A 12,205-nucleotide genomic window follows, 5' to 3' on the forward strand; every position below is an offset into this window, starting at 1 on the left:
CAATAAGCTGTGACTTTGCTATTTTACAGAGGTCTGTAAGTACTGCCTTTTTTATTTCAATTGAATTACTATGTCATTTCCCAAGGCCTCTCCTCTCACTACCTTGCTCCAAATCCAGCCACTGTTTCCACGTGTGGGCTTCAGAGACAAAATAATCTCAAGAATAAACAGCACGGATGCATACCAAAATCCCACCAGGTACATCGAGAACAGTGTTGCACACTCAGCACAACCTTCAGTGAGAATACCCTTCCCATAGCACATACACAGTGTGTTCAAAGAAAGGGCTTTATAAGGAGGTTGAGCTGCTTTATCCAAGAAGTTATCAACCATCTATTTCCCCCCAAAAAAGCCTTGTGAAATACAGTGGAATCGTCACGCAGAAGCTGCTGAGATCAGCTCTATGATAAGTGTTATCTTTTTGTAAATCTGATGCGAACCTCACTTATTCCGAGTTAATTGCATGTCCTTTGTTCTGGTGGTTATTGTTCTCCCACAGCTGCAGGCATTCTTCCCTCAAACCCACTCCACACGCATACTCATGATTAATGTTATTTTTAACATTTCTGGACAGCACTCAAACATACACGACCCACTCAGACAGGCTTAGCACACGCACTTCTGAGCCAGGCTGCTGTCCTGCCAGACCGAGAGCACGGCCAGGGGGCCCAGGCGCACCCAGAGACATCAGCAAGTCTGATTTAATTCTTATGGCTATTTACATACACACTCCAATATAAAAGGATTGCCCAGACCATGGCTGGCCTCTGGCTTCAAACAGGCTTAGTTTTTCAGGATTTAATATGAATCCAGCTTCTCACGCTTCTCTATAGGACAGACCAACATGCAAAGCTGAATTAAATTCACTACTCGATTTCAAGAAGTTGTTTTCACAATTCAGGAAGCTTTTATTGTCCTAGATGTACCCATCTGGCATAACAAGGCTCAGAAAGCTCTTTAAATTAGCAGCTGCATTTGCAGCCTCAGGACTTAATGCAAAACAAAGCCTTTGGAGTATCCACGTAACCCAGAATAACGCTACACTGCTTCAATTACCGATGGTGACTGAACGGGGTTAAGCAACAGCTTTAAATAGCTCCTAAAGCATGAACTGATTTTAAATTCATTCTTTCCCTCCTCATAATTGCAAAAAAAAAAAATTAAAAAAAACCAGCAAAACTTTGCAGCTAAGGAGACAAACAGAATGCAGCTTTCAGAGAGAGAAGAAAACTGCAACCATGCGACCACCAGCAGGTACTGGGCTGCTGTACATGACATCAGACAGCGCGTCTTGTCTTGAGTAGCCTTTGAAACGGGAAATGGGAAGGAGGAGAAAGCAAGTCTCCAGTGAGGGCAGTAAGTCTGAGTAACCTACATAAGAGACTTAGGAAGAGATTCCCACTTCCAGCTGATTTATTACTGAAGAGTAATGGATTTCAGAAAAAAAACAACTCACAGATCACATCAGGGCAGGCAAGGAATGGGTGTGTAGCAATGACTGGGTTGCAGTCCATGTTGCGCGGCTGATGACAGCCACGCCGTGCTGTGCCAAGAAAAGAGGAACGGAAGCAGGAAAGATCGACAGGGCCCCACAAGCCACGCTGCTTGGGCCAAATCAGGTTCTGTGACACAAGGGTGTTCTTCAGTTCAAAGGGCCACAAGAAGGTTGTGAAATCGCCTTTGACAGCTTCCAGGAACACAAACATCCTTGAGAAACTGCCCCAGGTTCCCTCATAGTAAACATGTAGGAAAGCTTTGTAAGATGCGTTGACACCAAGAATTGCAGCTGCTTCGCGTGCAACCCGTATTGGTAATAAGGAAAAGCACTGACAGAGGTGAAACCTCTGCTTTCCTAGTTTGAACAAAACAGGGACAACAGCCCTGCCATGCTCTTTCTCTTCGGAAAATGAGAGAAATTTTCTCTGGAGCAGGAGTTGTTCCGCATCATCAGAGCAGGAGAGGTAACTTCAGATGTTCCCCTCCACCTTCCAGGTATTCCCTACCAGTACAATTCAAACCAATCCCCAGAACTCATCCCACATTTCCTACCATTACACAGCTTTGTTCCAGTACAACTCGCTCACAAAGCAGCCTTGTAAAATCTTTCTTTCTTTCTTCAGACTCCTATACACACTGATCAGAAGTAGAATAAAACTTCATTCTATGAATGAGGCAGCACATCCAGCCCCAGTGGCTAGATATTGGGTTTTAAAATTTGTTCTTTTTTTAACCGGTCTTCATGTCTAAGAAGGGTAATGGTTTCGTGTTACTGAAGGAAAAATGTAAGGATATATCAGGTTTCATGAGGACACTGTTTGTGCAGGACATGAAGCTGTTGGAGCGAGTCCAGAGGAGGCCACGAAGATGATCCAAGGGCTGGAGTACCTCTGCTATGAGGACAGGCTGAGAGACTTGGGGTTGTTCAGCCTGGAGAAGAAAAGGCTGCAGGGAGACCTTAGAGCAGCTTCTGGTACTGAAAGGGGCTCCAGGAAAGCTGGGGAGGTTTTTTTTCCCCAAGGGCATGGAGTCATAGGACATGGAGGAATGGCTTTAAATTGGAAGGGGGAGGATTTCAATTAGACATTAATAAGAAATTCTTTGCGATGAGGGTGGGGAGGCTCTGGCCTAGGTTGCCCAGGGCTGCCCCATCCCTGGAGGTGTTCAAGGCCAGGTTGGATGGGACTTCGAGCAGTCTGGTGGGAGGTGTCCCTGCTCATGGCAGGGGGGTGGAACTGGATGGGCTTTGAGGTCCCTTACAACCCAAACCCTTCTATGATTGTATGATATGTTCCACAGTAAGACCATCTGAGAAAGATGATGTAGAACAATCCAAAAGGGTTTAATAATAATCTAAAAAAATCAAATGGAAATTAACCTCATGTCCAATGTCAGTCTTGACTTTACTCTTGATGGCTATTAGAAGAGACTTACTGTTTCTCCTACTGCTTTTACACCTACATTGAGGCACCACGACCCACACTTCACCTCTTAAGCAGCAGTGAGCACAGCCATCAATTTTTTGAAGACAAGAAGACAAACTACAAACTCAGTGGGCATTTTCATTCAAAAATACCTGCAATTATGGCAGCAAAGACTTTAACAAAACTGCCCAAGTGAGTATTGGTGTGAAAAACACCCTTTCATAAGCTTGAAACCAGAAGCACTGGAAAAGCATTCTCACCTGAGCTGTAATCTTTCAGTCGCAAGTCCTTCACGGGTGTCCCGTCAGGCCCACGGAAAGCATTGAGAATCTACAGGAAAACCAAGATCCACTTCAGGCTCCAAAATAAAACCTCAGCAAGGGAAGCACTTGATAACACACATTTCTCTTTCCCAAAAGCTCTTCCTTATAGGTTAACTAGAAGTGGCAGACCTGTTCCTGTTCAGCCTGAGGAAGAGACTGAGGGGAGACCTCATCAAGCTCTGCAGCTTCCTCACACAGGGAGGATGGAGCAGGTGCTGAGCTCTTCTCTCTGGACCCAAGGGAATGGCAGGAAGCTGTGCCATGGGTTATGCTGGACATCCAGGAAAGGTTCTTCCCCCAGAGGGTGGTGGAGCACTGGAACAGCTCCCCAGGGAAGCAGGCACGTCACCAAGGCTAACAATATTCCAGCAGCATTTGGCCAACGCCCTCAGCCCCGCGGTGTGGATGTTGGGGTGCAGGGACAGGAACTGGACTCAGTGATCCTTGTGGGTTCCTACCAGCTTGGGTCATTCTACTATTCCGTGAACTCTTTATGGAGTTTCAGGAAGTATTTTGGTGTTTTGTTTAATTAAGCGAGCACCATTTACACCAGAATTCAACCATGCAAAGCTTTGTCATGGTGGTTTCAGCCAGACAGTTACTGCCTCCAAGGGGCACAGGGTGGTTGTTCCGAGTCTCATTATCCTCCAATGAGGATGCCATGAGTTCTCCAGACTCAAGCCTCGGCAGCTCCAATCATCACAGCCAACCCCAGCAAAAACTTTTGCATGTGGGCGTTCTCATGTCTGCAATTGCCACAAAAAAAAAGCCTAATTCGCAGTGAAAGCTTTTGGAAAGAGAGCTGCTTTCACCTTGTAGCCTAGTTTTTTTCTTTTACTAAAATCGGCAGTAGCAGCAGACGGCTTTTCCGTCTTTATAAGATCTCAGTTAGGCAATTTCAAGTAACTAAGAAGGAAGAAGTGCACTTAGACACTACATGTCTTCTGGGCCCAAAATATAACAAAGTAATAACAGGTTTTGGTATATATAGCGCCATGTTGGAAGTAAAGCGTGTTAAAAGAGTCTGGAGTCAAGGCTTTTGGCCACCAACACCCCACAGGTGACCGTAGAAAAGCTCAGCACTTCCAGACCCCCAGAAACCAGAATAATATTGTGATCATTTCTAAATCTGGATTTTCCCTGAGGAAAATAACCAGACTATCTTAACCATGATTAGAAACGGTACAATTACAAACTTTTGATAGAAGTTTTGGGACGAAAAAGACCCCACTTACATCATCCTTTGTGGCAGTTTCAGGCACTCCTCCCAGCCGAATGAGCTTGCTTGGCTTCACGTACTTGGGACAGGTCCGATAATCTTGGTCCTTGAGTTCACACAATCAAGATGGTTTTTACAAATGAGAGATGCTGGCTCACTGGCTTCAGTTCTTCCATCTCCTGCTTCCCCCCAGCACCCTCCCTCCAGCCACTTGTAACTTGAGGCCTTTCTGAACCAAATCTGGTTCAATGCATTTGGCAATTCCCAGCTGCACTTTTCTTGAGATAAAAGTGTTTCAGAGATAGAAAGAGTGCCCATCAAAACAACCTGGAGCATAGGAATGATCTCAGAGAAGTACGGTGAATTAAGACAGAACTGAAGCGATGGGATATGAAGACTCCTTCCCAGCTCCCTCCATTCTTTGGCCAACATGCATTTAACACAAACATCAATTGACAAAACCACCTACCTGAAGGTTCTTATAGGGCCGTGAATCTTTGCCGGGTTTTCCTTCTGAAAAGGACTTGCCGTGTTCATAATCAAACATCTGATGCCCTGGCAGCCGGTGATCCACATCACGATACTCAATGTTTCTGTAGTCGGTATCTTGCCTTCCAAGGAAATCCAGGCCACCTTCATCCTTCAACCCAAGATCAGAATCGGATCCTTGCTGCTCCCCCCCAGAAAGCTGCTGCTGTGGCTGCTCATTAGCAAAGGTCTGAGGTTGCTCCTCCTGGTCCGAAAGAGTAGGAAGAGGTCCACGGCTGTTTTGGAAACTGTGTGAAGTGTCGTCTTCGAGACTCAATCCGAGGGATTCCTCTTCTCTGGCTGGTGCTTCTGTGTGTTGAAATTCTCCTTTTTGGCTACCAAAGGGAGCTCTATCTAGACCAAGTGCAGACTCCTCTCTCTTGCTGGTGCTTAAACCAGAGCCCTCTCTTTCTGCTAAAGGTGCAGTAGACTGGTTGCGCCTAAAATCTACGAGGTTTTGATCCACAGGAGGAATTTCCCTATCTGAAAAGTCCATAGGAGGAGCCACATCTCTGCTCCTAAAATCCTGATCAGAGCGGGACCTGTGCCTATTTCTGAAGTCAGATGATGGTGCATTTCTGTTTCTGAAGTCAAAATCAGAGGTGCCCACACCCCTGAAGTCCAAATCAGGTACATCCCTGTTTCTGAAGTCTGAATAGGAATGCTCTCTGCCCCTGTAGTCTAACTCCGACACATCTCTTGCCCTGAAGTCCGAATGTGATCCATCTCGACCCCTGAAATCTAGATCAAAAGACCCTCTTCCCCTGAAGTCCGGTGGAGGTTCATCTCTTCCCCTGTAATCCATATTATGTGCTTCCCTGTCCCTGTAGTTCATACGGAACGTCTCCCTGTTCCTGTAGTCCACTGAAGGACCGTCTCCACCCCTGAAGTCCATAGGTGGCCCTTCTCTCTCCCGGAAGTCTCCAGAGTACATATCCCTACCCCTATACTCAGAAGAGGGTGGCTCTCTACCTCTGAAATCCATCTGAGACTCATCTCTGCCCTGGAAGTCAGACGGTGGGAAATCTCTGCCCCTGAAATCATGGTGCCCCTCCCCACCTCTGAAGTCACTACGTGGTCCATCTCTAGCTCCAAAGCTGTAAGAAGGTTCCTCTCTGTTGGCAAACTGAGGATTGAGGAGGCCTGTGAATGCCTGGATATCAAAAGGAAGTGATTCTCTGCCAGAGAAGTTGCCAGAGTGTCTTTCTTGAGCAAGACTATCAAGGGAAGGAGGATATTCCCTGTTCCACCCGGGAGCAAACCTTTCTTCTTGGCTCCCACTGTAGAAATAAAGACAGTATTATTCATAACGTGCTTAAGAGTCTGCAATCTACACAGCAGCACATTCTTCTCTAAACTTTATAGAGTTGTGTAACAGTCTAAGATCCGCAGAAGACACTGATGTTTGGCAGTTTAAGATGAGGCAGCATACGACAGAGGTGAGAAAGTAACCTTGGGTGCTCCCATCTCAGCACACTTTCCAGAAGCACTCAACAGGGAATACCTGCAATATTAATGGGTTAATGATGGCAGAAATTCGCACAGTCCTGACTGCGCACAGCTCGGCAGCTGTGGAAGGTTCCGCTAGCCAGTGTGGGTGTTCATTACCATCACCAGCACATGCCTGCGAGGAACCACTTGAGCTTAAGCTCTCCAGGCAGTATCACAAACTGCTAACTTGACACAGCATCCTCAGGCACGGAAGCACAGAGGTGACCACACGCTCTATTAACGGACCACAGAGGTTTCCTTGTGCTGGATCCTGAACTGGCAGAATGCTGAAAGCTCTCAGTTCAGACTCGGGTGCCTGACAGGAATGGACCAGCACCTGATGCTCAGGATGATCCTGTGCTCGTGCCTCCAGACTGGCTGTCGGTTTACACCGAGCTTACAACACCAGAGCTGTGAGCTCTCCTGATATCTGCACAAAACCCCTCAGGAGGAGGTGTCCTTTAAGATGTTTTTCAAAACCCAGTGAGTTTTTTCCTGCAGTGGAGCTACCCGATTGTTCATCTGAGTGAGGCTCCATAAAAAAAAACAAAAACAGAAAAATGAAGTATCAACATATTTTAAAATAACACCAAATGCTACCCAAATCAGCAGGCACTTCCTTAGCAACTACAGTCATGTTCTCGTTCGAGTTTTGCTACAGAATCACTCAGCGACAGAATGCAAAGTGACATTTGTACAGTTAATCAAGCCATACACAGCTTTCCTAAGCCACACGCTCCTATTTCACCACCGTATGGAACAGTAATTAAAACCTGGTTCAAGGTTAGAATCCCCACCCAGCACAGTAAAGAATGACGCTGATAAAATGCACTCAAAAAGCAGCAGAGCAGCCCTACTGATACCGTCACAAACCACAATCATGCTCCTATCAGTACTGTTAAGATACACTGTGGAGGGCACTGCTTTTCGCAGCTCCAAATCTCATCAGCTTTCTCAACAGACTGGACAACTATTTGAAGCATTCCTGTTGCAGAACCTAAGGTCTGCCACGAGGAAGTATCTTTATCTTGCTGATACTCAAGTAACTGAGGTGGGCACACAAGCAAAGGATGAAAGAACAGAGGAAAACCCTTGTCCTTGGTGCCTCCATTTGTATTTATTTTCATACCCAGAGCCCTTTTGCAAATGCAGGGCCCAAACAACCAGAGGAACATAAGCTAAGAAAAACAGCATGCTGCGCAAGTCAGTCACGTATGAATCTTGATAACAGTTCCAATGACATTCAGGAATGTCTTATGAAGGAGCAAGGCAAAGAAAACAGGGATACAGGGTCTGCTTAACCTCGTGGACAAAACTAAACTCTCCAAGTTTTCATCAAATTCTACGTGCAGCAGAAGTGCCCGCATTTCTGAAGTTAAGGTTGCACCATGGTCAAAGAGAATCAACATCTCGCTATTAGGCACTTCTCTTCTAGGTCTAAACTGCACACAGCACCAAAATCGATGTGGCATATCATCACTATAGCTTGCAAGGGCTAAACTAAGCATTGCTAGGAAAGGTAGTGTGGAGAAGGAATAGAAACCCCAAAAGCAGCTAAAATAAAGAGAAATTAAAAACCTTGACAGCAATGCAAAAGTTACACGGTCACTTCTCAAGTCTTTTTTCTGTCAATCACACCGAGCTCCACACAGACCTCAGAAATTCTACTTAAGCGGCCCAGTGGTGGGAGGGTGTGGAGAAATACTGACAAACAAGAAGTTCCTAAAGCTTATTGTACTGAAGAATACTGCTGAAACAAAAATGCTTACCGGAAAGACCCCATTCGGTTGCCTTGTCGATGGTCTCCCCACATTGTGATCTTGTGTGGTAGGTTTCCAGGAATGGATAATCCACTCTAAGAACACCCAGACCTGTTGAATAAACACCATGACAATAAACCAAAGGCGAAGGACGCACACCAGGTAAGAAAAGCCCCTCTGGTTAGAAGGAGCGTGCACAACATCCAGTTGGGATCCACAAGACTGCGCTCAGGCATGAATGAATGTAATTGTTTCTCCATGTTTGAAATTTCTCCAAATTTGCAAGCATCAATCGACTTCTGAAATCAAACTGTCAATACGGGAGGGTAAACAATTTGATATCTGCTTTGATTAACATGAAGGCTTCCAACATACGGTGCTGTCTGACACCATTCGGAGTGCAGCTAGGAATGTGAGAACGCCACAGTCTATAAACAACAGGGACCACTGCCGAACAACAGTTTGCAATTAATGTTTAATCCAAAATATTTTGGCCAAAAGCTCTTTGCCATTCAAGGAAATGATTGCTGCTATTGGCCTGCTGTGGTTACTTTGCCCTCAAAAGAATATAGATAACAGAGGAGGCTTTGCTGATAAATCACTACCATTGCTGTTCTCCAGCGTTGCCCTCATCAAGCCGAGCGCTACAAACACTTCCCTCAACAGAAATTTAAAATTTCATGCACTTCCCACCAGCAGAGGAGGTGAGGACTTCCTGGTGACTGCCAAAGCCAGGACTTGTAATGGGAAGTACTCAAAAAAAAAAAGGTTGCAGCAGAGCCCAGAGCAACATGAGGGGGCTAGCAACCTCAAACGGGCTCTGCTAGCACAGGTATCATGAGTCAGGAGGGCTGCGGTGCCACCAGACCGAGGTGAGGAGGCCTGGAGCTCACACGCTTCTGCAAAGCAGCTCAGAAGCAGAATTAAACTACCCACAGCAGTCAGGTGGAATAGGAGACCGTATAGTCACCGCCAGGCCCGGCCAGCACGGCTGAACAGAGAAAAGCACACCAACTCCTGTCTCTTCTCCATTCAGCTCTGCTGGATGGATGGCAGGCAGAGGAGCGGGTTATGACAGACGTTACAGGAGGGAGCAAGTCCAGATGCCACTGCCCTCAGCCGCCCTGCCAAGAGGGAGCTCAGCACAGCAGGGCCTCGCAGGCCTTGCGCAAGGGTGTGGCGGCTGCTGGAGGCAACCCCTACAGCCACTGTGATCCATCCGTAGCATCACTTCCAAAGGAACAGGTTCCTTCATGGAGCAGACAGCAAATGGAGGTGCTTATGGCAGTCATCATTGTGGGCAGCTGCCACCAGCCAGTTCTTTTATCTGTGACCTTTTGCAGCCTGCACACCTGGTGTTTCTTGTTCTTCCCTTTTGGATATCCTCCCCCAATCCAGTCTGCATTAAGTCAACAAGCTTACAAACACTTAAAAAAAAAAAAATTCCCCTGCAAGCTGAGAAATCTTTAGACTTGAATATTCGAGTTATCAGGCTGGGAAAAAATAAAGTTAGACCAATATTGGGCCTGGCAGGGATCAGTCGAGTCACACAGCAATACCCCTGAGCACCAGGTCACTTACAATAACACAGGCAGCAGCACTCACTCCAACAGTCCCCTGTTCAGTCTGATCCAATTTGCTCCCTACGCAGTGCCTGCAGCGATGCACGATGAGTCAGCTTTGCCTGCTTGTGCTTTTCGGGGTCTGCACCAAGGCTGACCCTCCAAAAAGAGTTCTGCTGAACCCAGCTAGTGTCTGTGATACGGTTACTACACAGGCCCACAAACAAGGTTCAACGAGGTCAAGTGCCAGGTCCTGCTCCTGGGCCACACCAATCCCAGGCAATGCTCCAGGCCTAAGAAAGAGCAGCTGGAAAGCTGCCTGGTGGAAAAGGATCTGAGGGTGCTGGTCGGCAGCAGCTGAACATGAGCCAGCAGTCGCCCAGGTGGCCAAGAAGGCCAACAGCTCCTGGTCTGGATCAGTTTGCCATACCTCAGGCACAGCCACGCATCTGAAGGTGGAAACGAAGACTGTTTCAGAGTGACACAGCCACAAAACACACAACAAGGTCCAAATACTGACACAGCTGGAATCTAGAAGGCTTTTAAGGCAATAATTAGCTGTTACAATTACACTGAGTGTTCAGGAGGGCCAACATACATCCTTAAAGCATGATGTTTCATTTCCCTTCTCCTCTCCCAGATGGTTGTTTCCTGCTGGCAAAGCCTGGGATCTTGCTCCCTCCGCAGCTCTCCCAGCAGACAGAAGAGATGATGGAGGTCCAGGTGCCCCCTGGCAATTACACCCAAGGCCTTCCTCAGGACCTTGCCCCTGCCCTCCCCAGCACAGCCCCAGACAGGGAAGATTCCTAACTATGCTTCCCAAATGCACATGTTGAGCCTAGTAGCAGACTCTTTCGGATCCCTCATTTCAGTTTACATTGTACTGTGGTAAAATAGTGCCACTGCACATCAGAAGCACACAACCAAGCCAGACTAAGCAGCCAGCTTCCTTAAGGTATGGTTAAAGACTTCTAGCAAGAGGCAGAGCAAGGAACGACAGCACAGACCTCAAGCATCTCCTGACCAGCTTACACTCAACTTTGCGCCTTGTTTCCCAAATCTGGGGGAAATCTGGTGACAGATTCAGCAAGGTGAAGTTTCAGAGTGATGTATTTTAACAAAAAAAACCACAATTTTTCTCCAAACAGATTTTGCCAAGGCCATCAAACTTGGTATTTGCAGACTACAAGAAATAAAGAGAGCTACAAGAAAGCTGGAGAGGGACTTTTTCCAAGAGCACGGAGAGGATGAGGGGGAATGGCTTTAAGTGAGAAGGAGAAAGATTTAGATTGGACATTTGGAAAAAGTTCTTCCCAATGAGGGTGGGGAGGCCCTGGCCCAGGCTGCCCAGAGCAGGGGTGGCTGCCCCATCCCTGGAGGGGTTCAAGGCCAGGCTGGATGGGGCTTGGAGCCCCTGATCCAGTGGGAGGTGTCCCTGCCCATGGCAGAGGAGTTGGAACTGGATGATCTTTAAGGTCCCTTCCAACCCAAATCATTCCACAGTTCCATAAATTGTATCAGCTTTTCCAGGTGTCAGGCTAGAGGTTTTCACTTTCAAAAAAGAGTGTCTGTGCTTTTCAGCTCTACGACATTTTAAAAAAAATGCATAAGAAGCAATCAACTGAATTCTAACACCACCCCCCTGATTACTACCCTGACTCTGCCTGTCCCTAAGGACTTCACAAGCTCATTTCCAACAAGGAAGTGCTGGGAGAGACTTTCACCTCGCCAGCACCATGCTGGGAGAGAAAAACAGACCCCAGCACTTCCAAAACTAACACCACCCCACAGCAACAGCGTCAAACCCTTGCAGCGCCCATTGTTTTAAGAAACAAAACGTGCAAGGTCACCGTTACTGCTGCCACAGCTGGGCCACGTCCTGCGCCCGCCTGAGTCTTTATTTGGAGTCTCAAACCCCATTTACACGTAGGTCCCCAGCAGCTAACGCGCTCCAAACGACAGCCCCGACCCCCTCTCTCTGCACGAACCTAACCGCTTGTCACCCGTCCCGCCACAAAAACGCGGCGTCCCGGGCCGTTTTGCACAGAAACGCGTGAAAAACGCCCCAATTCCGACCAGGACCACAGAAAAAACAGAGCGAAACCCAGACACCCCGCCACCCCCAACCACGACACGGACTGCGGGCCCCGGTACCCCACGGGGCTCCCGCCTCGCGGCTCTCTCGCCCCGGGGAGCGAGCCCGGCGGCCTCACGGGATGAGACGCCGCCCCGCGCTCCGCCGCCGCCCCGCTCCTCGCTCCCCACGCGAGGCCGCCGAGCCCCGACCGGCCCCACCGCCCCGTCATCCGCCTCCCCGCGGCGGACAGCACCAGGCAGGCCCGGGCCGGGCCCGCGGGGCGCAGCCGCCCCTCACCTCAGCCGCCGCCGCCGCACCAGGCCC

At 48.0% G+C, this 12,205-nt stretch overlaps 2 protein-coding genes across 3 annotated transcripts in view; both read right to left on the minus strand.

Moving 5' to 3' along the window:
* RBM6 (RNA binding motif protein 6) overlaps nt 1–12,197 on the minus strand; it is a 54,873-nt gene extending 42,676 nt beyond the window's left edge. For both annotated transcript variants that reach the window (XM_069865598.1, XM_069865597.1), the window contains exons 1-5: nt 12,179–12,197; nt 8,252–8,353; nt 4,933–6,271; nt 4,480–4,569; nt 3,182–3,251 (exon numbers count right to left, since the gene is read on the minus strand). In XM_069865598.1, the coding sequence (XP_069721699.1) occupies nt 3,182–3,251; nt 4,480–4,569; nt 4,933–6,271; nt 8,252–8,295 (1,543 nt within the window). In that variant the 5' untranslated portion in view covers nt 8,296–8,353; nt 12,179–12,197. The remainder of the gene's footprint in view (nt 1–3,181; nt 3,252–4,479; nt 4,570–4,932; nt 6,272–8,251; nt 8,354–12,178) is intronic.
* The window catches only part of LOC138725082 (semaphorin-3D-like), a 112,721-nt gene that overhangs the window by 68,541 nt on the left and 31,975 nt on the right, over nt 1–12,205 (minus strand). The gene's annotated exons all lie outside the window — the stretch shown is intronic.

This window comes from Phaenicophaeus curvirostris, chromosome 11 (assembly GCF_032191515.1).
Source record: "Phaenicophaeus curvirostris isolate KB17595 chromosome 11, BPBGC_Pcur_1.0, whole genome shotgun sequence".
NCBI classification, from domain to species: domain Eukaryota; kingdom Metazoa; phylum Chordata; class Aves; order Cuculiformes; family Cuculidae; genus Phaenicophaeus; species Phaenicophaeus curvirostris.